The sequence below is a fragment of the Motacilla alba genome, chromosome 2 (assembly GCF_015832195.1).
Source record: "Motacilla alba alba isolate MOTALB_02 chromosome 2, Motacilla_alba_V1.0_pri, whole genome shotgun sequence".
In the NCBI taxonomy this organism is placed as follows: domain Eukaryota; kingdom Metazoa; phylum Chordata; class Aves; order Passeriformes; family Motacillidae; genus Motacilla; species Motacilla alba.
This window is the reverse complement of record NC_052017.1, coordinates 59,789,362-59,815,234: the sequence shown is the minus strand read 5'-3', so window position 1 is coordinate 59,815,234 and position 25,873 is coordinate 59,789,362. Positions and strand designations below refer to the sequence as shown.

Below are 25,873 nucleotides of genomic sequence, written 5' to 3'. Positions count from 1 at the left end.
AGAGACAGTGACTTCCTAAAGTGCTATGCCAGCTAGACTCATTTGACCTTATCTGTCTAAAATAGGTGTGGATGCAAATTTTTGAAGAGTTAAATCTGAGCAACATAGAATATAAACACAGCATTATTGAACTGCACCCAGAAACTCACTGAAAGCTCACAGAGAATAGTACTGGCATGAAATAACATTCAAATTCCAACTAATTTAACTTGATCAATCAAGCTAAATTGCAAGAAAAATAATAGTAGAAAACAAGATGAGTAGAACTCCCATCAGTGCAAGTATGTTTTCATAGTAACTGAAAATTTCAGGATAGCTGAGCATATTACTACAATGGCATCACTATTACAGACAAAAATAAAAAGCCACGTTTTCAGCTAATAATTGGAAAGCAAAACACAGTCTTCATTTAATCTCCTTTGAAGCTACACTACATAAGAAGGGACATTTCAAACAAGTTCAAAATCAACATTGATTCAGAGTAAAAGACTTTTCACAAGGTAATCTGAAATGTAGTACAGTTCCCTCTGCATGCAGAGACAAAAGTAGCCTTTCAAATATGACCACTGACTGTGCATTTCAGACTGCATAGCAGACCTAAGACAGGACTATAGGGAGGAAACTGAAGGCCAAAATCACCCACCAAATAGTACATTGCTCTTTACATAAAAAAGTGCGATACTTTCTACTGAGATTTTATTGACCTATTCACTATGCATAAATTAGCATTCTCTATTTTAAGTACACTTTCTTCACTAAGAAAGAGGTACACTTAGAAAATTTGGGATTTCATATTTAGGGAAAGTGAGTGTTTATCTGCATTTTTACATGCAGGGAAGAAAACAGAAAAAGGGAGAAAACCAGAGGTCTTAATAGTGCAAAGCCTGTAAATGCTGTACATGCTTAACTTTACCTTCTTGAACAGTTTCAGTGATAACAGTGATCCTGAAATAGTAAACTAAAGCCTACATTAAAGTACTTGGTGGGTCAGGGTGTAATTTAAAGTCCCCTGCAGTCATTTGGAAGATTTTCATTGAATTTGATGCAGTCCAGCCATACCTCCACCTACGGCTGCACGAATTGCCTATTATATATGCACCAAAATTACCACAAACTGTGCTCCCTCAGTCAGAATAAACCAGGATGGGCACACTGAAAGCAAAACAGGTATGCTGACTGAGACCTACCTATCCTTGCAGAAATTAGACTCAAGTCAGCAATGACCTTGTATACTGATGCGGAAGCAGTGACATTTCCCATCTTAGTTTTTAGCTTTTTATCCGTCACCTTTTAAATAATCAAAATATTCTCAGTCAGAACTTCCTGTATGGAATGAATTGGATGGATTGCTAAGATAGATGTGGGACTGCTCTTGTTGCTCAGAAGTCAAGAGTTCAGCCTTCAGCCATTGTGTTGGCTCACAGGAAGTTGTCCCTCACATCTGTGGTTCCTATAAAAGCTCAGGGCATCTCAAATCCAGAGAAACAGCTCTGGATATATCTCCAGGCCTCAGTGCCTCTATCACCTCTATGTAACACAGTTATCATAAGAATATCAAGGATTATAACAGAGAACAAAAGGCGCATCAAAAATTCATGTTGGAAGTTACCAGCCAGTTGTAGCCCAGTGTAACTGAACATGGCTACTATAATGAACTACAAAATAAATGTTCCTGCATTAATTTAATCCCATCTACACACCTCCAAAAACAAGAGCACAACTTGAACTTGGACTAGAGAAGCATTCCTATTCCTTAAGGTAATTTTCACAATCAAGTGAGTTCTAGAGCAGGGAGCTTTTCCAGTCACTGTGTGAGATTATCACCATTCCTCTTAAAGCCAGAACTAATCATAATAAGGTTTGTAATTCTGCCTTTTGAATGGTGGGAAGAAAATAGGAAATAACCTTCCTTTTTGCATTGCTGAATTCATCTTTTAAGCAAAGGTGATGCTTTTGCAGTTTCATGCTTAAAAGCACATTACTTAAAATAACTGGTTTTCAGACCATACCTGTGTGAATGTGAGAAGTGTTCTTTGCTTGTCATGGACCAGCAATAAAAAGACTCACTGACAAAAGACTTGCATATGTACATTGAAAAGCATATTCAACCAAAGGCATGCAGAAAAACTGAAGCAGTTCTCAGCTTCTTGCTGGAAATACAGACCCAGCTCGCCTTCTGGAAGCCTCCTGACTTAACTAACAGGTTGATGAGAAACAGAGCCAATTTCATTTTGCATTCAAGAATTGCTTGACAGTATTTTTAATCTCAGCAAAAACAGAGTGTTTAAAAAAGAAAGACATATTCTAATTACACTCATCATGCTATCATTCATTAAGAGCTACATTACCAAATGCCATCATCACTCAAAAGCAGTAAGTCAGGAAATCTTCAGACATTGAAGCATTTGGCTTCTTTTCCTCTAGGGATGCTAATGCAAACCTCTCAGAAGGTTTGTACATGACTGATACTGAAAAGTGCAGTATCACAAATCATTTAAGGAAGAAATTATTTTGTACCATTAATATAAAACAAAATTTTGCTTTATTGAAGTAGTTTGGAAATGTTTACTTGGCTAATGGTCACAGCAGACAAACAATGAGGTAGACAACAAAAATCTTAATGGTGATGAAGAGCAGCATGAATACATCTCACAAATGCAGCAACAGGAACACTTGACTTCAATTGCACCAAAGCTCTCCAGAACAGAGCTCCCCTGCTCCTACTCAGGAATGTTTCGTAGCAGCACTGCATAGATTCCAACAGCAAAACATTTTGTTCCTGAACCAGAAAGTGTTGCTAAGTGACAGCAGCCCTCTTCACTTCCACATCATTTACAAAACCCAGGCTCTTGAAAACAAGCAAATGAATAGTTAAGGTTCAACTGTCTTACACTTCCCACATAGTTCCCACATTTGCACAAAATGCACTGTTGTTCCTGGAGGCAAAAAGTCTTTATCCCCACAACATTTAAACTCCAACTTTTTCATGAGATGGGTGCCATTATTATATTTTTTTTACAACACATACAGCACCTGAATCCACAGAGTCTAATTTTTCATAATGTCACAGCACCTAGAAGTCCAACTAGAATAAATGGAAACTAAAGAACTTGACGTCTGGAAAAAAAACAGCTTTTCAAACTCCCTTCATTGGTTTCATTGTCTAGTAATTGGAAGCATACTTCATTCCTTAATTGTAATGCAGCCATGATAGAGAAGCCAGCATCTTTGAGCACTGCCCTCTGGGGCCCCCAGCATAAGAGGGATATAGACCTCTCCTATGAAGGCAGGCTCAGAGGGCTGGGGGTTTCAGTCTGGAGAAGAGAAGGCTGCAGAGAGACCTCACAGCACCTTCCAGGGCCTGAAGGGGGCCTTTGTGAAATCTGGAGAGGATTTTTTTACCAGGGTATGTAGTGACAGGACCAAGGGGAATGACTTCAAATTGACAGAGGCCAGGTCTGTATTGGCTATTAGGAAGAAGTTCTTTACTGTGAGGGTGGTTACAAACTGGAACAGGCTGCCCAGAGAAGCTGTGGATGCCCCATCCTTGGAAGTGTTCCAGACCAGGATAATGAGGCTCTGAGCAACCTGGTCAAGTGAAAGGTGTCCCTGTCTGTTGTAGAGGGATTGAAATGAGATGATTTTTAAGGTCCTTTTCAACCCAAACCATTCAAAGATTTTATGATCTTATCATAAAATTAGAAAAATATTTTCTAATATGTTACTAAGTCAAAAATATTTTTTTCCATCTACTTCAGTGACACTTAAGTTTATTTTTCCCCACAATATTTTGCAGGCAAATTTTTCAACAAAATTTGCCTAAACTTCACTTCCTATAATATAATATGATCAGCTGAGCATACCTGTAGATAATGAGAAAATTGTTAAGCATTTTTAAAAATATCTTACTGAGACTGCAAAAATACAAGTTAAAGCAAGTAAGTTATGCAATTTGGGAAACTGCCTGCTTTAGGATTGCTGAAATTTTTGTAAACAGGGTTACACTGAAGAAACTTTTTCAAAGTGGTATCAAAACTAGTTTTACAAGAGATTTACACTCCCAGGCTTCGCTCAGAAGAAGTGGAGGCCCTTCATCTGCTGGCCACACAGGCCTCTAAAGACAAGGTCAGGCATTGCTACTACAACTTCATAAATCACAGTTACCCAATGCAGATGATGCCTTGAGAAGGTGCTCTTGTACTGCCCAAGGTGTATCCATTAAGGCCTTTTAATAAATCCCTACTTTATTCTTTAACTCTGTCTAGCCTCTGTTCTAGGTCAGCCTTCTCAAGGCACCAAAGAAACTGAGTAAAGATCTCCCTTCTCATTCTGAACTGTATGGAACCAATCAGAGTAAGTTTCCCAATCTCACACAGACAAACAATAACAACATTAAGTGTAAATCAGTGGAGCTGAAAGAACAACATGCAGTGGAAAATATTATCTGCTGGCTTGTCAGCACTCAAAATTCATAAGGCTTAAATTACAGCTGCATCACTTGTAGCAAAATTTGAGCATAAGAAGTTCTGCATGCGTTCTTTCCAAATGCCATTTTGAAATCCTTACTGATGTAGTGCAAAATGTTTCCTCGTGAAAAGTTGTAGCCTTTTTAATCAAAGAATGTCTCTTCAAGCAGTCAGCCTGTTGTAATGATGAACAAACATAAACTTTAACATTTTGCCTTCGGCCATGGGGAAGATAAACATTTTATTCTGCTCACTGAGGTGAATCTTGGGTCTCTAAAGCAAAATGTGTACTCCATAATGAAAACTGAAAATGAAAGGTGCAAATTTTCTGCTACTGATGATATACTCCAGCTCCAGCTCACCTAGGAGAGATACACAATCTCACATCACATCACAGCCCAGGAAATGGGAAATAATGAGTGAAGCACTGCATTAATCAGTGGACATGTCTGTAAAATTGGAAAGCAAATGGATAATGAAAGAACCAAGAATGTGAACATCTACAGAAAAACTCCAAACTAGTGCCTGTTAGATAAATTTATTGCCGACTAATTTTTACAAATAAACACAGAAGGAGAGAAGCAGATGAGGATGATGAATCTGGAGGGGGGAAATAACCCAAAGGACAAACCAAAACCCAAACCCAGAGTCTCTTTCTACATCACATCTTAATAGCCAGTATCATATACCCCATGGCAAAGCAGGCTGGCACAACATGCCTGAATTCCTTATGGGGTCATGCACTGGATAACTTCAGGTCTCATAACTCTCCTGCTTACTCCACTTCCCAAGGGCTCAGCATGGGAGAAGAACAACCATGCTTATGGAAAGGGATAAACAAGTGCAAACTTGCAGTGTTATTTCAGTACTATCACTGGAAACTGCTGCTTTTGTATTTTAGAACTTAGAGAGAATGAAAGAAAAAGAGCAGGTTTTTCTGAAGGCTTTAAAAGTTAGAAATTTTTCTCTCAAAGTTACTTTGAATATATTTGCATTATTACCAGCAAATTCAAAGTAACACACCTAATTACTATCCCCAATAAGACATTACTATTGTTTTGCTGCCTCCCTTTCAAGAACCACCTTGTTCCCTTGCTATTTGCACAACTGATTTCATCGTCTGTCACCAGTCCCCATGAATGTTGACACGGTGATGCAAACAACTAACCTGGAGTAAGCCTTCATGTCAAAAGAAGAAACTAATCATTTTGTATTTGCGAGCTGAAGTCTTGGTGAAGAATACAGAACAGAAAGGTCTGGTTTGGTTTAAGGCAAAATATTCATTTTTTCTTCCTTGATGTTCAATTACAACTGTCAGCTAGTGTGGAGTAAAGCAAACCCTGTTCTTTTAATATGTTTTCAGCTGGCAGACAGCATTTTACAGAACAGGACATAAGCAAGAGTCTAGCCAGTATAACGCTAGGTTTAGTTAATGGCTAATCTGGCATTTGTTCAACTGTGTATTTCAAACAGTGAGACAGAGAAGGTGCATAAAAAGAAAAAAAATATTAAGCTCTATCTTCACCACCTCATTTATGTGGCTGATGGAAATGATAGCCTATCAGAAGTGTCAGCATTCTAGTGAAAGCTGGCATGTAAATATTTATGAATTATGCAAGATAGTCAAGCCCTGGCTGGCTGTCCTTTCCCATATTTCTAGCAATAACAGACACTGCAGTGCAGATAAGAAAAAGCTAAAAAGCTTTACATCACAGAATTTAAAACAGTTTTAAATGGTCATTAATATAAACCTGAACATGCAAAATGCTCAGTGCTTCCAAGGTTAGAGTGACCTTAGTAATCTGGGAATAAAAACTACTCTGTGATACTCAGAAGGACATGGCTTCTTGTGAGATTACCAAGGAAACTATACATGAAGTCATAACATTATATATAAACCATGGCTTGTTTTGCAATAAATTTTGGTGCTTTGCTTGGCTTTTATGGAAACATGAAAATCAGATTATTCGTAGTGTACATGACTGATTTTTTAATCTTTTTTCTCCATAAAGAACAACTGCTTGCAGTTCCTTGTCCAGATAGCAAAATCTGTTGGTAGAAAAATATTTCCATCTGAACATGAGGAATGGACCTTGGTACATGAACCTAGAGGTATTCAGCAAGTTCCTAGCATGGCAAGCTTGCTGGCACATCTGATGCTCACTGGCAACTATGTGAACAGTTCCACTGCCAAACAGAGAAGTGGTAGTAAAGAGTTTTTCCCCTCCCTAGGGATCACCCGGAGGCAAAGGCAAATTGGGGAGACACACAGAGCTACTGCCCGTGCTGTAGGATCTCTGTGGAGAAGTAAGGCAGCTGTCTCCAGGGTTGGATTTCATATGAATTGCAGTCAGTCTAAAAACCAAGGCCTGACAACCCAATTTGCACAGCCAAATGTTCTACACTACCTAGAGGAATTATTTAACACACCTCCAGAGACCAATAAACAGGCTAATAATTTCTGAATTTGAGTATTACACTGTCAAGACCACAGTAGGATGTGCTTCAGGATGTCATAAGAAACAAAGATTAGGAAAACAGCTGGCATGTTCTTCCCCAACATCAGTGCTATCAATATAACACAACACATCCTAATTATCACTACACCTCACCAGGACAACCACAATTAACAGGGCTGATGAGCCCAATGGTGTTCATCATATAAGACTCTGAGGCTGGGGCAGGTATGTGCTGTGAGAAGACACAGTTGTAGCATTCCTTCTATCAGGGACCAAGACAGTCATGTTCTTGTGGCCTCTATCACCTGATTCATGTGTTTTCAAGAACAATGCCTATAAAATAACTGAGCAACATTCCTTCCCATTGAAGTGAATAAATAATGAGAATGATCCTTCTTAGCAACAGATAAAATCTGGTTGTTTTTTTTTTTAGATGATATGGTGTCAGTCTTCAAAGAGGTTTGTAAGTTCATACAACATTTGTTTCCCCTCAGGTATTGTGTTTAAAAGCAGAACACAAGCTAAAGGTATATATGTCTAGTATTCTTTTACACAATACAAATAAATTGAAAAAGAATCAGCCAACTAAATAGTAAGCACTGTTTAGTAAGCAATTTAATAGTGTCATAAGCTCTAGCCTGTAAACGTTTTTGTTTGTTGCTGCGCTGAACTTTCTCCTAAATATCTCTCCAAAATACCTTCTCCTAAATCTTCTCCTCTTCTGCTGACAAGGACTCAAGGCTGGAGTCTAGATGCAACCTCAGAGGTGCCGAGTCAGGAAAGATAATCAGTGACCTTGATGTGCTGGCTGTGCTTTTACTGACCCAGCCTGCACAGTCCACCTCATCCCCACAGGGAGCACCACCAACTCAACTTGCCAACCACAGGAGCTGCATGGCCTTTCTGCAGCTCCTTTCCAGCCCACCCGTCTCAAGACTGCACTGAGAGTTAGCTGCACTACAGGTGCCCAACTTTGTACCTCTCTTTCTTGTGGAACTTCATGAGGCTCCAGTCACCCCATTCCTTCAAGCTGTTGAGATTGCTCTGAAAGACAGCCCTGCATTCACCTGATAATGACAGCTGGGCCTGAATAAGGCTGTGTCCCACACCATCATCTGTGTTACCCATGAACATATTATAATGTCTCAGATCCAGTATCAAACCATGAGGACCACCATCTGCAAATAGGTGCCAGTTAAATCTCAAGCAGATGACCTTTTAAATCTCACCAAACCAAACCAGCTGTTTTTTCACCTACCTTTTAGCTCACAAATCCAGTCCCTACCCTCATTAAGGATATTTTCCTCCCCATACTTACTACACTTCTTCCAATTTCTCCTATAAATACAGAAAGTATTCTCCTAAAAAAATTCTCCTACAAATATCTATACTGAAAGCAAGATAAAGGACAGTAACTGCTGTTACTGTTAGGTTCAGTTTACCTAGTCCTTGTAATATTTCAGTCCACAGAAGTGCAAATCAAAATACAAAAAGGGAGATATAACCTTATATTTAGTTATCAAGACCTATTTATTGCACATAAATCTTAGGATTAAAAAATTGGCCAACAAAGCACTGTGTTGCTCCAACAGAACAAAGTGCTGTCAGCTTTAACAAAAATCAGATAAATCTGCACCTGTTGTGGTCCAGGATTGGAGGAATACTGCTGTACCAGTATAAAGAGACTGCAATTCAGGTGAACTTATTTGGCAGGATGCAACAGTAGGGAGTCCTGAATCTCTAAGGCTCTGTAAGAGCTGTCAGAGCAGTTCTGAAGCTGATGAAAAGGTAACTGACATTTGACATATTAACACAGAAAGGGAGATTTGCTAAAGCTGCCATAAAAGAAGCGGTATTGTTGAGCTTACAGTCATCCCCACAGAATTATGCTGTACACTTCAAAGAAATTGAGGAAAGAGAAACAACACACAACCTGAATTCCTAAAAAAAAAAAAAAAAAAAAAAAAAAAAAAAAAAAAAAAAAAGAAGCCATTTATTTAAAGCTTTATCACTACCTGGTCCAGTGGAACTTCCACAAGAGTATCTTCATCTTCTTGCACTTCAACTGCCCCCCACATCTCAGACCCCTCTTCTCTGGCTTTGTAAATATCTTCACCTATAATGCGAAAGATAGAGTAGAAGGAAGTGAAGTCCAATAGTGACACAGTGTGGCTCAACTACTGAACTGCACATTCAATTTTGCTTCTGAGAACAGCTTTCTGAGCTGACCCATCAATCCCCATACAGTTCTTCCAAGTCTTCAATCTCCCATTACTGTCGATTGGTTTTTCTTTCCTTTTAACAACAATACTTACATACTACACCACTTGGGGAAGGGGGGGAGAAAAGGCAAAGGGAAAGGGAACTGAACAAAGTCCTGGATCTGAAGTTCCTTCACTCTGGGCAAAGGTCCAGTGAGAATCCGAACTAGGTACATTACAACAGCAACATAATTCTTCTGTTTCTACAGTCAATTATAGTATCCTTTAGTAATGAGCATTATAACATACATCTATCAAAAATTTCAGTCTCTGAATCAAAAACAAACATGCTGAATCAGTTTAGGGTTGAAAGATTAAGAGAAACAGTTGGATTAGCTCTACTCTTCAACTCTGGGCACATGCATGTAGAGCTGTGGCTGAAACTCCACATCGACATTAAAAAGCACATACTCCTAGAAAACAAGGATTAACGGTTACATTTTGCCAAAACTTTACACCATTTAGTTTAAGTAATTTCTTTTCCCTGAGTATAAGAAGTAACTAGGGGTCTTTGAAATATCCAGCACAAGTCTTATGGTATCAGCTAATTAGGAAAGTTAATACAGATACATGCAGCAAACAATTTCCACATTGTTTGATGCACAATGCTCTGTGCTGTGATGCACAATCCTCTGTATTTTCCTCTGAACTGAAAACAGCCCAGAAACTAAAGGCACAAGTTACTCCAAATCATCTCTCTCCATTAATCTAGGAAAGATGAAGATGTGTCCATATCCAACATAATATGTAACTACAGTAAAAAAGACAAAAAAGTATTTCCACTGTTCCTCCTAGTTCTTAATAAAAGATCTGAACTTGGTAATGTCAACTGACCATGCAAACTGATCTGCATTGCTGCACGCTGCTAAACAAACAGCTTTAGTGTAGTACAGAACCACTTTAGTGGAAAAGTAATTAATAAAACCCCAAGACCTAGAGAAATCCAGAGTCCATCCGCATAAAAAGTCAGCACTGACTACTCTGGTAGTTTTCCAGTTAGTCTTTCATCACTATGAGAGCCAGGGGAAGAATTTGCCCTGGGAACAAATTCTGAGGCACCATACCGTTGCAAATGGCTGACTGGAGGGGAGGTGCCAGATGGCCTTGGACATGCCTGATAGCCACTGCCCAGAGGACCAGAAATGAAGGCCATTCCCACAGTCTGAAATGAAGAGGAAGAAATGGGGGTTTCTGTGGCACATCACAATGAAATTCCAAAGCGGTACTGCTGGGTGCATCTTAGGAGAAAGATTTCCTGATGGACAAACAGCTTGACTACCCAGTCATCAGTCCTGCTGGAACCTCCCCACCCTACCAAAAGACCCATACTACTACATCCCTGGAAGTATCCCTGTTGGAAATACCAGAGGGGTGTGAGCATCATTGCTTGGACTCTTATCCTAAATAACTCACACATGTTTTTCAAGACCTCATTTTTGCACTTCACATGAAAATAATAATTTTCTTTTTTAGTTTCCTTTTTTCTTGGGATTTGTTAAATACAAGACATGTGCATGGATGTTCCATTGAAACCAACAAAGGACATTCAATACTTGATAGCAGTATGATAAATCTTGGACAATCTACCTGTATGTATCTTGTTAAAAATCCCCTTTGACACAAGACTTGTTTAGTTTTTTTTTTGACAAAATCAGCAATAAAAACATGGAGTGGCTGAGAATAATAAAAAATGCATCTGAACAGATGCTACTTGTACTTTTTCAAATAATCAATGCACTTCACATTTCCCATTTTTCTGAGCTCTGTAAGAGACAGAATGTTCTGTTTCTCTTACCTGGTGTTATCATTGTTTCCTCTCATCACAGGCACTTGAGTTATAGATTTCCACCATATTCTGAGAGGAAAACATGATGTGTTCCCTAAAAGCCACCATGAAGACTCTCCTATTTCAAGGCTTTCCCTTAAGTACCTAAGAAAATAACCTTGCCCTAAATTCCTTGGCTCACTGAACTACAAAAAGTCAACTCAGTGTCTGAAAGAACTGCATTTAACAGCACCATCCTTCCATTTAGGCTCTGCAATAATACCTTTGCCTTCAAGGTCCCCAAGTCTTTCAACCAAAACAGGGACTGTCTGGCCTCTAGAGGTAAGGATTTAGGTGCAAAGGCAATTTTCATCAGATTTTTACTCCAGGGCAAAAGGAGGAGTACAAGGGAGATGAACACATGTTAGCCCTGGAGGCCAAATCCACTCAAGAGCTGAAGATTCTCAGTTTTAAAGCACCTCTTCTTAGAAGAGCAGATCAGGCTCGGGGCTATGCTGAACAACCCAAGGAGACAGACATCCAGTATTTTGAAAAAACTTACTCATGGATCCAGGAGGGAGCAGGAGAGAGGAAAGAAGACTGTAAGTTTCAGTAAGGAATCATATTTCTCATTTAAAAGAGAGTGCCCAAAAAGGTAGTAACAGCAGGCTTTCAATAAGCAAAATCTGAAATCTCCATGGAATTTCCTCCAAGCGCTTTCTAGCAGGTGTTTGCTCAGAAAGCTGGTCATAAATGAAAAGATATTAGTTGAAAAGAACTCTGCACAACACTGCAGCATCTCTCGGGGATACCACTGTTCATTGTCTTGCACAGAAAGCAATCTCAAGAAAAACAGCACTCCTGTTCTTCCACACACTGAAAATATTATTTCAGGAAAATAGAACATTCGCAACAAGGGAAATTAATTATTTACCTCTGCACAAACATAAGAGAATGGAAGACAGATGTCCAAAATACGTGTACAGTCAGGGAACGAATTAAAACACTTAGGTCTGAAATGTGCCAAAACAGATGAAGAAAAAAATGACACTAACTGAAAAATAGGGAAGTTGTAATACTTGAACAAAAAATTCCAAAGGAAATGGCAAGGAATGCAATTAGTCTTACATTAGGACACACACTGTTGTCTTTTGTTACAAAAAGTGAAAAGAAATACAAAAATTGCAAAATAATTTACATAAAATTCATTTGAATAAATGGAGCCATTGAATAAATGGCTTAAAATGTTAACATTATTAGCATTGCTACTCTACAGCCAGAAGTGTTTACACTTTCTGCATGTGAAGTTACAAATATCTGGAGGATGGAAGCTGAGGGAAAGGCCAACACATTTCTTGTTTGTTTGATTCTGTGTCAAGATCTTGTCAACAGAAGTTTGCAGGCCACGTTAATCACAATTATCAGTGCTCTGAGTTACTTCCAAGGAAATGTTTTCAGTTGGGTAACTTTGCCTCATATTTTATAGATAATGCTTTTAGGCTTAGGAAAAAAAAGTTTGAAAAAAATCTTATTGATGCAATATTTCACATCTCTGCGTCTGAATCATTAGTCAGTTTCTTCACATGTCTCTAAGGGAGAAAAAACAAGAAAGCATTTTAGAAAATTCCATAAATTACATGAAGCAACATTTTGCAAGTCTTCATCCTGTAGTGTTATGGGCTTCTCTTGCAATCTCTGTTGAAGCAGAAATATGTGGTGTACCCTGCCAAAAAGAAAAATTCCAGCACTTCTATTAAATGGGACATTTATGACTACTCCAAACAGTTTATACAGAATTGTAGATTAAACATGCTCCTCTTTTATGAGTTAGTTCTTATTTTCTTCTGCCTCAAACTACCTGAGAACTGACTACAGACAAGGCCATGGCAACACTGGGGCAGAAGAGCTCTGAAAGGGGGTAAGAAAGGAAGGTATGTCTCCCCACAGCATTGCTGGTAAGTATGAACAGAGGATATATTTCAGTTAGGTTCTCGATTCTCCATGCCACAGCACATGCAGCTTCTGTCAAGAGGCCAAGCAAAATATTACTGAAATTTTCATGAACTTTTGTGAGGATATTTTTCCAGGGTGTCCAGACAAAAAGAAGACACTGGAGTTTTTCAAGTTTTGCCAGTCACTGCATGACAAAAGACTACCTTGAGCCAAAAATCAGCATTATTTTTTATACCCTAAACAGAGAGAGTTAGGTAACCAAAACATCTCCTGTTATTTCTGATTATCTTAAAGCAGGGTCATGTTCAGCAATTTAGGCAAAAAGGGGGAAGAAGAACCTGCAGAGGGGCAAAGAACAGATCATTCAAAAGAAGCAGCCGGGAGGAGAGAGAGAATACGCAAAGGCTGGAGGATAGAGACACTGAGGGAGATGATGAAGGCACAGTGATGTTAGAAAAAATATGTGGAATGAGGAACTGTATAAGAGCAAATGGAAAGAGGAGGAAATACTCGTGAGAAAAAGGGAAGCAATGGGGTCCAATGCACTGACTGGAAGGCAGAAAAAATGCTTTTAGGGAGTAAAAGAGTAGAAGCTTGAAAGAATGAGAGGGGGAAAAAACCAAGTCAGCAGGTATCCAAGCCAATTTAAGCTTCCTAAAAGAATCTTCCTTCAGGAAAGCCTGCAAAGAGGAATGCTGTTGGACTACTACCTACCAGCAATTGAATGTCTATGTTCTGACGTTACCACACACACAGAAGTGCAGCAAAAAAAAAAAAAAACAGCAGTGAAAAAATGCTCGTTGTTTTCAGGCAAGTATTTGTACTGATTTCTTCAACAAACAAGACTTATTAAGACTCTGGAGAATGGAAAGAGTTCTTACAGGATTTTTTGGTTTCACGCTGAAGAGATGAACGAAAACTGCAACTGTAAGTGCTTTCCTATGGAGTATCTTCAAGAGTTGTGCTCTCTCCCCCCTCTTCTCCAACTCCATAATCCCACAGAGAGAAAGAGTGATGAAATCTCAGGCGGATCCAGATGGCTTAAAGCTCTGAATTCCTTGAAGTCTTGTCAGGGTTACCAGGAAAGGGAACATTTGGAGCCTGGTAACAGCCCTGCCAAGGAAAGGTAACTACTGCCTCAAAAAAGCCATGGACCAGCTCAACCTGCTCCAAGTACACTGAACTGATACAGGTGTTGAAACACTGGCACCTACTTAATGGCCAACCTCTACAGCTAGAAGCAAGGAAGACATACAAATAGCAGGAACAAGAGAAATTTCCAGTTGAAAAAGGCAGTGAAATTACAGGAGAAGGATGTTACCACTACATTTAGTCTTTGGTAATCAGGTCCAGAGGCTACGGGTAAGAGAAGGACACTGTGGTCAAGTTTGGATGAGAACCTTGAAAAGGACAATAACTGGTAAACAGAGGGTGAGGTTTCTGATTTTGTATTTGGCCAAGGTCTATCTCAAAGTAAGCAGCTTAGTACTCAGCTGCTTTCACCAAAGATAGAAGGTGGTACTGTATTCCTGCAGGGCTTTTCAGCTCCGAGTTTGTTGCAAGTGGACAGATAAAACCAATTCTATTTAGGACAATTTTAGGACTTCTTAATGACTTGCACGACTCTTAAAAGTCAAAGATCTTAATTTTGAGAGTTACCTACTTTGCCCTGGCCCTTACCCATATCAGCTCTTGCTGGCTTTGCAGCCCTAGGGAATTCATTTGTGTGAAAGGGATTCTGCTGCCCATTCAGGAGAATTTACTAGCTATTTTCTAGATATTTTTTACTTCCTAATCTCCTGATAGGTACAGAACAGGTAAGTTACCAGCAAGAGCAAATTTATAAATGCCCAAAAGATTTCGACTAGCAACATTTCACTGGTCACATTTTAGTAGTTGTCTCAACATGGAAGTGTTCAGTGTATTGTGCATTCAGTTCAGCATGTAGAGAAAGAAACCACAAATTGGTGCATGTATAAGCAAGCAAGTCCTGGCTAAAATGGAAAGATCATTTTCTGTTTGATGCCATTCAGTATTTCAGCTGAAATTCGTTTTCTACACTTTGATAAACAAGGTTATATGACTTTATTAAATACCAATTAAGTTACATATTAAACTAACTCATAGGAAATCTGTACTTTTTAAATAATTAAGCACAGGAATAAATGGCTTTTATTTAAGCTCCCTTCCTAAACATCATTAACTGTGAAACATTTATTGCAGTAAAAATTACAAAATTATAGAGATATTAATGCATTTCAAATTTGTAATAATAATCTGCCCTGAATATTTTGTGGAAATCTGAGGCATTTACTATGTGCAAGCCCTATAGGTAAGGAAGGAAGTTAATGTGACTCTAAAATAAAAATAATGTGACTTACAACAGAGGCTGCGTTATAAAAGCAGTGAGTAAAATTAAAAACAAGATGTAAAAAATAAAAAAGTGGCTCATAAAATTGAATCGTTTGCTATGAGGAAAAGGAGAGCATCTGTTTATGCCTGCATATGACATAATTTTATTTTCTCGTTTTGTGTGTGTTTTGGGGTTTATTTAATTTAAAAGCATCTCTGTTGTACAAGGCCCATTTCCAACAAAGAGCCACTGCCTTCATGATAGTTTTGCATGTGTGTTCATGCCTGTGAGTCCTGTCATCCAAATGCAATGGAATTGAAAAGAACCTGCTAGGAAAATACATATTAAACTGTGGAGTATATTAAAAAGTGCATATTTTTCTTCCCTTGATACTACTGCAGCCTCAAGTTTTTAAGCAATTGCTTCCTCTCTTTCAAAAATTTTAAATCTGTAATATAATTTGATGCTATTAGAGAATGCTGACATCTGATTACCTCAACAGAAACCGCAGAAGGTGCTTCTAGAGGTTGCCCTTGTATGCAGCACTCTCCCTTACTGATAGGAAATATGGTAATGCTGGAGCAAAGGAAAAGCTGCCATAGCTTTTCATCTTTATACATCTTTATACATCAACAGCTACAAAAATAAAGGACTGAGTGTCATAATACAAGGGTTTTTTTCTTCTCTCTCCCTGTTTTGGCCCTTCATCCCACTTACTCTCCATGTTTCTAAGCATCCAAATTATTATTTGATTTAAATTATAGATCATTAAGGAAGGCCATTTGCATTTTTAAATTAAGAAAGCAGTTCTCATTCAGCCATGTTGTTTTTTTTTTTTTAATTCCATGCCTGTTCCATAACTCAGCCTTCTCTTGAGTACAGTTGTGTGCTATGGGCTAAACTGTCACTAAACAAATGAAAAAGCCCTGAAAATGTCTGCCCTGGTCCCATCATTCCAAACTTGCACACCCTCCTGCTAGGAATTAAGCAGCATGTAAGTATGTCTTTTCCTATTTAACATTTTGTGAAGTATTCATTGGCCTAAAAGCAAACCCAAAGAAACTCATCTGTGTGAATAAAGTGGCTGCAAGGTTTATCATCATCTTAATTCCACACTAACATTAGAACACTCTGGCTACCATGAGCCAGCACTGTAACAATACACACCTACAGCAAAAAGGGCTCTCATTTCTTGCTACAGATTTGTCTCCCACTATGCAAGGAATAAGCCAGCAGGTCTTGTAAAATCTCCACAAATGAGAAGCTCTCTCTTTCTTCAGCAGTCATTCCTCTGCTTTGACAATAACAGAGTGATATGGTCCATGTTTTAATGGCAGATAGGTTTCTAATCTTAAAAGTTGTCAGCAGGAAAATGTAGACAGCAGTTTCAGCCCACAATGCAGAGTGGATATTCAGCAGCCCAGGTTTGTACTCTTCAGCAAGTTCATAATTTTACTGAAACCATTTCAGAGCAGGACAGCAATACCTGGGGTTCTGTGCAGCTTTCCTTGTAAGTAATGGTTGGCCTTTTTCTTCCTTTTTCTAGCCAGTAACAAACCCAGGAAACTGAGATGACAACTAACTTCTAAGACATCATAATAACTCAAAGATAGATCTGAAAAACTGTGGAGTGGGTCAGCCCACGTCCACTCTATGACTTCGCCAAATCACAGAAAAAAACTCAAATTCCACAGTCTACTAACTCTAGAACTTCTTTTATAGTTTATGTAGGGAGTTACTTCGCAAGCCATGTGACCACAATTAAACTACTGTATTTGAATGGAACAGGTTTTAAATGAGGGTTCTCTCCTCCAAGAATTTTTTGCTACACTTCTGAATTTGCTACTTTCTTGATCAACTTCCTACACATATTCTTTACAGGAGTGTGGCACAATTCAAAAAATTAATAGGTTGGGGTTTTTTTTGGTGGTTTGCCATCTTTTTTTTTTTTTTTTAACCCTCAAAACAAGCTGCTGATAATTAAATATACCTTTGGTGTCACTTTCATAAACCCAAATTCTGCTGAACCAGATGCACAAGTCTAAGCTCTAAACTTCACATTTCTAATTGCAACTACTGTTGCATACAGTATATTCAATGTTATTAAGGCTTCTGTGAGTGCAGTGGAAGTCAATCATAACATTAATAGTGTGCCTTATAAGTAACAAACACAAAGCATCAGCTCACAATCTACTCGATCTGCCCTGAGAAGTGGTGAATGTAAGTCTTGCACAAAGAGCTTTCAACTCTAAGAAATTCTTTAATCATCTTGATTTAAGAGGATTATGACATGGATCAGTTGTAATATAAATGGCATGCTGGTGAAATTCTCAGTGTATAAAAAAAATAAATTCAAAGTAAATACACAGCTAGCCCAACTAAACTCAGTTGGAAGATTAGGTTGAGACTTAAATACACTGTGTGCATAATTCTTCAGGTGTCAAGACCCAGGCAACAATCACTTTCAAACAGTCTAGCACTCAAGAGAAGAATCCATGCAATGCTAAATTGGCAGGGGAAAGGACAGCAAAGAATACAGGATACATTCGCTACTAGGAACATCTTCTTTTTATCTATTTCCATACACCCCAAAATATGCGTGTAAACTCACTGTGCAGTTTATTGGTTTCAGATTAAAATTAATTAATCACTTATCAGTGACAGCCAAATGCAAACAGTTAAAATGCCAATAGTCTTTTTCACTGTCCATCAGGAAAAAATAAAATTATAATTAAAATTAACTAAAATTCCTAAGATAGTGACAAATGCTTCCCTTACTCAATCCAAAGCCTTTGAGTTTGAAGGACTGTTTAGTAATAAAACTGCAAAGCCAACTTAGGAACTGCAATGAGCCTTCAGAATAGACAGTGGAGCTGTACTGATCAAAACAGTACTTGGGAGTCACCATTATCACTGTGTTCCTGGAGCTGGCTTCTAGTTTTCCATGAAGAGTAAATCTCCATTTCTGAATAAGACTCCTCATTCTAAAATGAACCTGAAAATGTCATCATTCAAGGCAGCAAGGCAGCAATTACATACCTACTTCATATATCCAATTCTTCAGCACCCGGTCTAAACTAGATTTCTAATTTCATGGTCAGCTGAGAGAATAAACCAATCTGATTACCAGCTTTTAAGGTATTTTCATCAGCAGCCTTACTAGTCACACAACCACTGCAGGGGTCTGTCTCACCCCGAGACAAGGTGACAAACCAGGACAGAGCAAGGGGGATTCTCTGCTGGCAGGGAGACTTTCAGAGCACTAAAAGCACACACTTTAGGAGAAGCTCAAACAGCCTGTATTCTGCCCTTTCAAGCTGGACAGGATATTAATGCAGGTCTCCATTGTATGAAGAGGTACTGAAAACAACAGGTGAAGCAATGCCCCCAGAAAAGGGAATGTACCCTTTTCCTGTCCTTTGGATCCAAACATAATGTCCCAGCAACATAAGTTCCTTCCAAACCCAAAGGGAAGTATGAGAGGTCCTCAGCAGATATGTAAACAAAGCATACAGGCACAGGATAAGTACAAGTATGCACACGGCATGTCTTGCTGCCAGAGAAAGCCATGCCCACTTATTTGTATTCTGAAACCCAGAGGTCCAGCCCACTTATTTGTATTCTGAAACCCTGAGGACCAGTATCTTTAAACATTAACTTCAACAAAGGTTTTTTTTTTTTTGTTAAAAATGAAACAGCTCTTTGTTTTTAAACAAGATTTGTCCAGTTTGCCTGTTGCCTTTCTTTCCTGTTGGCTTTCTTTCCTTTTAAGTAAATTAAAAATTCTTGTTCCACAGCTGTAGCACAGCATTCACATTAACTTGTAATGAATGCTTAAAATAAAAAAAAAAAAAAAAAAAGCTCTGTAACACACTTCAGTTGTGCAGGCTATGCTTAAAGGCTGCATGGCAATAAAGAGAACAAATCATGAAATAAACTAAGCATCTGAGATAGTAAATAAAGGAAATAAAAATTGCCTTTATGGTATCAAAATGACAAGGTAAAACAACAGTTAAAAGAATCCAAAGGAAAGCAAAAAAACCTTCGGGAAAAAAAATTAGAGCTGACATTAAAACTCACCAATCCCCCAGCTGTGGAAAAAATCCAAAAATTAATAGTATCACCTGAGGATTGAAATAGTGGTATTTGGGAAAACCCTGATGAAAATGCTGATGAGGGAGAATGAGTCTCCAATGAAATGACTGAACCTCTAGGTCCTCTTCTAAAAGCCATGGTCAGAACTACTCCCTGGGACCCCTTGCGAGTGGCAAACATACAGGAAAAATATGGATGAAAACCAGGGGAGTCAGAGACTGAGCATTTGCTGAGAGTAAGTCTCTCAGGAGCAAGCAGAATATTGCTGGATGGAAGTGAAGCTGACAGATACTGGGGGCCAGGAGTCTTATTAAACCTAGGACCTGAGCCTATCAATCAACCCCATTCAATAATCAGCAGGGTTGCATACTGGGCAGGAGGAACAGAGGTTATGGAAAGAGCAGGACCAGCTTCCATACCCATGTGTTCATCTCATGAAATATTCACCGCTATTACAAGGCAATGTATGGACACTTAAACAGATACATCCAAATCTCTACAGAAGTCAATCCTAGTATGTTAAGATCTCTATTGAAAGAAGCCCTGATAACATTAAAAATGTTTTCAGTAGGGTGACAAGACAAAATAGAGAAGACAAAGACAAGACAAAGAGGAGACGTAATGCATAGTGAAGTGTTACAAGATCCCCAAGATGACCTTTCCTCTTGGGCAAGACTCCTTCATGACACAGTAAACCACACTAGGGAAATGGGCTGAGAAAATCTGTCCAGGAGAACAAATTTGGGCCTTTGAGAGGGGCCCAAAAGCTGAAGTGCAGAGACTTCCTGAGTACCAGGTGAGGACTTTTAAACATACCCTGCTTGAGCCAGAAGAAGGATCAAAACACCCCTGAAGCAAAATGAGCTGTGGAGGACAGCAGCAGCTTTAGGTACTCCCCATGCAGCTCTCAGGCAACTACCACAGAACACTTAGTGAAAAGAGTGCAAGGGGGACACGTAAAAAAAACAAAAGCTTTCACAGAAAAAAAAACATATCTCCTCTCTTTCAGGAGAGGAAAAGAGACGAAAAAAAAAACCTAAGTGCTGGGAGAACTTTAGGCTTTATCACCTGGTGCATTATGGCCTACCAATTTACTTACCAGTAGGCCTAGAAAACATCCATTGAAATATGTGATTGATAGAGGAGCTCAAATTTCACTAAACACCCCAATGGATGCTGAGAAATTGGACATAAGTTTAAAAAGAAATAGGGCCCACACACCAGAATTTAATGAACAAAGTAATTTATGTTATACTGCCAAAGTCTGTTTAGGTTTACCTGGGGAAAGACAATGGACCTCACACACTCTTGCAGTCACAAAACATGAAGAAAATACTTTAGGATACAATATCTTTAAAGGAGAAGTTTAGCAATTGCCTGATGGGAATATTTGGTCAATCAGGCCCACAAAAAGTTTTCTGAAGAGAATGAGACAATTTATTCAACATCAATTGGTTTTAAACATGTATTGATAAGAATGAAAGTGGTATTTGGACTGCTAGCTGTCACTAAAAGCAGGTATGCTAATGCCAAAGCATATTTCAGGGCTCTATAAATGCTTTTCCAGTCTTCCTGTTCCAGATTACACACAAAGTGGCAATGGATTACTCCTGACCAGCATGATGGTATAGCACTGGGACAGAAAGCAGGGTATCAAAGGAATTTTTTCATATTATTATGAAATTATTAATCTTATTATCCCCAAACAAACAGGATGGTGGAATGTGCTGATGGCTTGTTGAAAAGCTACTTTATACCTCATGCATCTGCGTGGGATAAAAGGTTACCCTCTGTATTATATGAGATGGATAAATGACAAGGACCATGGTCTTCTGCAATGCTGGCTTTCTGTCAAGGGCAGTCTTTGACAATGAGGGTTGGCTGGGCAAGGGATACTCCTACAGCAGCATGGCTCACAGCTCCTACAGCCTGCCTGGCCTGGGCTTCAGGTCACTCCATCTTGAGCTATGACCAGAACAGAACGCACAAAAGACAACAGCTTTGCAGGAAGTGACTCTTTGGAGTCATTGTAGTACCCTTCTTTTAACCACTTCACTACAAGCTACCAAAGTTCTGACTACAGTGGAGCTCACACACTCCACTGAGTGAGTGAGTCATAGGTGAGTGAAAAGACTTTAATTTCTCAAGAGTTAGAATCATAGAATAAGTAAGGCTGGAAAAGACCTTTAAGATTATCAAGTCTAACCATCAACCCAGTACCACCACCATGTTCACCATTAAACCTGGTCCTTGAGTACCATATCCTTACTTTTTTTGAATATTTCCAGGGATGGTGACTCCACTCTGGACAGCAGGTTCAACGTATTACAATCCTTTCTGTGAAGAAATTTTTCCTAATGTGCCTCTCCTGGTGCAACTTGAAGCCATTTCCTTTTGTCCTGTTACTTCTTACCTCGGAAAAGAGATTGAACCACGCCTGGCTACAACTGCCCATTCCCAGTTTTACTAACAGGTCTTTATATATGGAAGTAAAACAGAGGATCACAGAGCTTCTCCAAAAATACACTTGAGCTCAAACTAGACAATCTGCTGCCTTGAACAGCTTCTCCTAGTTACACAAGACTCACAAAGCATAGAAAAGCTGAAGTGAGAAGCAAACAGTCACTTCTTCAATAAACTTAGAGGCTTTCCAACCAATTCTGTCAGCAGGTGGAGCAGCAACAGCATTACATAAATATTTCCCTAGATATGTTCTATCTATCAAATATGGCTGTACATACATACATATATATATTTATATCTATATATATATAGATAGATAGATATATTCTAGCTCTGTAAAGAAATGGGGGGGAAGGGAATATCACACTATAAGATAAGAATAACAGTTTCTCAAAGAGGATGTTTTTGCCTAAATTTGCCAACTTCTGCCACTGCTGTCACAGCACAGAGAAGGGCAAATTCTGAAAGGGCCTCCAACAGCTCTGCTGTAGAATTAGTCACAGCAGCTACCAGCTAACTGAGGCTTCTGTTTGTGTTACTCCCCCAGGGTCTAGTAATTTTGCTACACAGAGCCAGGCAGGTAATCAGGGATTCTCAGGATCAGTGAGGGGTTTTTGAGAACATCAGCTCCTTTTCTTCACTTTATTGCAGCGCAGAACAATGGGAAAATGGTGAAAATATCTTTTTTATTTTCCTTTACCAAAAACATAATGATAGAATCATATGAACTTAGCTTCCAAGGTATACTAAAAATCATACACCACCTCTTGTGCTCTGTAAATGAAGCCAGGAATGTAGTGGCTATGCACAGGTGCATTTCCTAAGCAGAAAGAACTTTGGCAATTCCAGTTTCCCAAAGTAAATGGATAATTCCATACCTATTTAAGTTATTCAACTATTCAAGTTATTCTACTATTTCACTGGTTTAACTGAAGACCAAAAGCCACTATGCTACAATAGTGTTTATTTCAGTACTGACCATTATCCTGAAGGACTCCTGTGGAAGCTTTTACTGTCTGTTTTGCTTTAGAAAAGTGTCGTCTGGACACAGAATTCTCTGGATTCTGGCTTTTTTTGTCTTTCCTTTTGGGAAGCTGAGGTGAGGAACTGTTTTCTCCCCGGTCACTGGTAGATTTAGATTGCAAATCATTCCCCTGAAAAGAAGAGGATGTAATTATCAGTGATGCAAATTAAAAAGCTTATTTTTAAATTTTCATTAAGGACTGGTATCAGGTGTAAAAGAAGCATAATAATTTACAGTCAGTACATTTAAGTGATATCTTAAATCATCCAGAGAATTATAACTATCCCACTGTATGATCTGACCAATTAAATTCTCAACAGCTTCCAGAAGAAAAATCACATATTTATGATATGAAAATAATGTTTCATTTAATGAAAGGAATGGCTAGATGAATCTATGCATGCATGCATATTATATGCAGCTATCTCTCATCCATATGTGTGAACAGCCACAAGATATAACACCTTAATATGACTTGTTAATAAATCACTGTCTGTGTAAATGAGACCTGAGCATTATTCTAAGTGTCAAGAGAAGCTGGAGGAGAATGACAGTCTTCCCAGAGCAGTAACACATTCAGTGGAATGTGAACAGAAACTTGTATGTTTTTATTTTTATAGTGGCTCCAGAGACTTTTTTTGTTTTGTTTTGTAAAGAGTGAAGGGACATGATCAACTACCACAATTATAATGACAGACTGTGAGTCTGATTCCCTGCTGTCTTGTACTTGTACAGCAAACTGCACTTGTGGAGAACTGGCGAAAACCAATACTTATATTCTGTTTTGGCACTAAAATTAAATCCACAGAGGACTCTTCTTGTAGCAATGTGGGGTTAGGCTCTTCTCCCAGTCAACAAGCAACGGGACACGAAGAAAGGGCCTCAAGATATGCCAGGGTGGTTCAAGTTGGACATAAGGAAGAATTCCTTCACTGAAACAGTGATTAAGCATTGGAACAGGCTGCCCAGGGCAGTGGTGGAATCACCATTCCTGAAAGGGTTTAGGAAACAACTGGACGTGGCACTTGGTGCTATGGTTTACTTGACACGGTGGTGATAGGTCAGAGATTGAACTCAATGACCTTGGGGGTCTTTTCCAACCTTAATGGTTCCCTGACTCATTTTGTACGCATACAAATAGCTAAACCAGATACAAAGCAATGAAGGATCAAGCTCTCTATGTAGTGATTTCCTAGAATAAAACATATCAGATTGCAAACTGGTTTAGGACCTTTTTCAGACTCAGTGTTCAGAAACACTCTTTTGTGCAAAATATTTTGTGAAAGGTTCTGTGTTCTTCCTTTAGGTATATAATTTGAATAAATAAATAAATACACAAATGATCAGGTTTATAGGAAAGACCTCAACCCAGCAGCTGATCTTTGCTATGGAAGCTTTTATCAAAAACAAAGCAGCCCTTATCACAACAATATTTTCTCAGATTTCTTCTGTCTAATTGACACTGCAAATAGCTACAGATTCATCAGGCTTTAATAAGCATGCCACCACGTGGCCGTGAATTTTTTTCTCTTTGGATTTAATTAAAACCCAAAGGACAGGGACTTTCCATCTTCCAGAATTTAGCTGAATTAGAAATTTGATACTTACGCTGCCTTTAGACTTTCGAGATCCCACAATTGGAGGTAGTACAGAGGTTTTGGAGCTGCAGGAATAAAGCATATATTAGAATTGTGTACCCTGTCACTGGCACAGACACTATGTATCTGTAATCAAGGCATATAACACCAAGATGGCTATGGCAACAGAGATAATGGCTTTTTTCACTGCATGTTTTCACTAAGCATCACTTTTTCTGTTTACTGGACTATGTTTAAATGCATAATCATTAACTTATTCAACAAGTTCATTACCCCACAATGCATACTTTATTTACCAAAACCTTGCAGAGTCATATCCAGTGAATTACAATGTGAATTCTCCTTACAACTTCCATTTCTTTCCTTTTATTTCAATGAAATGGTTCCAAATTCTCATGTTTTCCAAAAGTACAAGAAGGACAAGTTACTCCTTACAGACACCCAGTTTAGGACTCTATTATGTGATTGTTCTAGCCTACAAAAAATAGACCCAAACATGAAACAATCTTAAGGGAATATATATTTCCCAAAACATTACTAACCAAGAGTCTGGGAGCCGCCGCTATAAGGGCAACCCCAAAATTGTGTTGAAAAGTCTTTTTTCCAACCCTGGTGTCGAACAAGAAGTCAGAAGTCTTCGGCTGTCATTCTCAAGGTTGTTTATTAATTGTTATCTAGAACATTTTCTGTCTGGCCTGCTGCGATCTGTTCAGCAGGTCAGCCAGAGGCACACTGCCCGCCCAAGAGGCTGGTGTTGTCTTTATACTATAAGCTACGTACTCGATATTTACTATTATGTTCCAATACCTATCACCTATGTTAGACAGTGACTTTCTACTCTAGACCAATCTGAAAGTGCCATCACCCAAATCATGGAGGCTAGGAAGAAGAAAGAAGAAGGACAGTGCATGCCCAATTCCCTCCATCTTGGGACTTCAAACCTCCATTCTAAAATCCTCAAAATTCCACTTTTCACCCTGTGACAACTACTATTATGCTACTTAAACTTTTGTGACTTGTAATTCTTCACACAGAGTTGGTAATTTGCTCCACGGCATAGGATTGAAACCCCACGTGTCTTTGGCTGCATGCCAGGGTCTTAGAGTCCCCTGCCAGGGGCTCGGGCCATCCAGGGCACCCAGAGGGGTATCCTGGGTTCCGACATCTCCCCCTTCTCTTTGTACTAAAAATACGTTTTTGGCAGCTTTATTTAGGGCTTGCTGCACACACTGAAGAATGCATGGCTGAATGAGCAGAAGAATTACAAGCTTTATTAAAATGCAAAAAGCTATCATTTGACAAAAGTTTTACAACATTACTGATTTTCACACCTATGAAGAAACTTAAAGTCCACAATCTTCTGTGGACTGGCAAAGTATAAGGGTTGGAATCTGTGTAGTTTACATTTGTGTGTCTTCTTCTCTGCTTGTTGAGTG

General features: G+C 38.8%; 1 protein-coding gene across 1 annotated transcript in view; it reads right to left on the bottom strand.

The window, feature by feature from the left end:
• Positions 1-25,873, bottom strand: part of DCDC2 (doublecortin domain containing 2) — a 55,178-nt gene that overhangs the window by 6,301 nt on the left and 23,004 nt on the right. The window contains exons 6-8 of the mRNA XM_038129463.1: positions 24,448-24,502; positions 22,795-22,969; positions 8,941-9,041 (exon numbers count right to left, since the gene is read on the bottom strand). Of these exons, the coding sequence (XP_037985391.1) occupies positions 8,941-9,041; positions 22,795-22,969; positions 24,448-24,502 (331 nt within the window). The remainder of the gene's footprint in view (positions 1-8,940; positions 9,042-22,794; positions 22,970-24,447; positions 24,503-25,873) is intronic.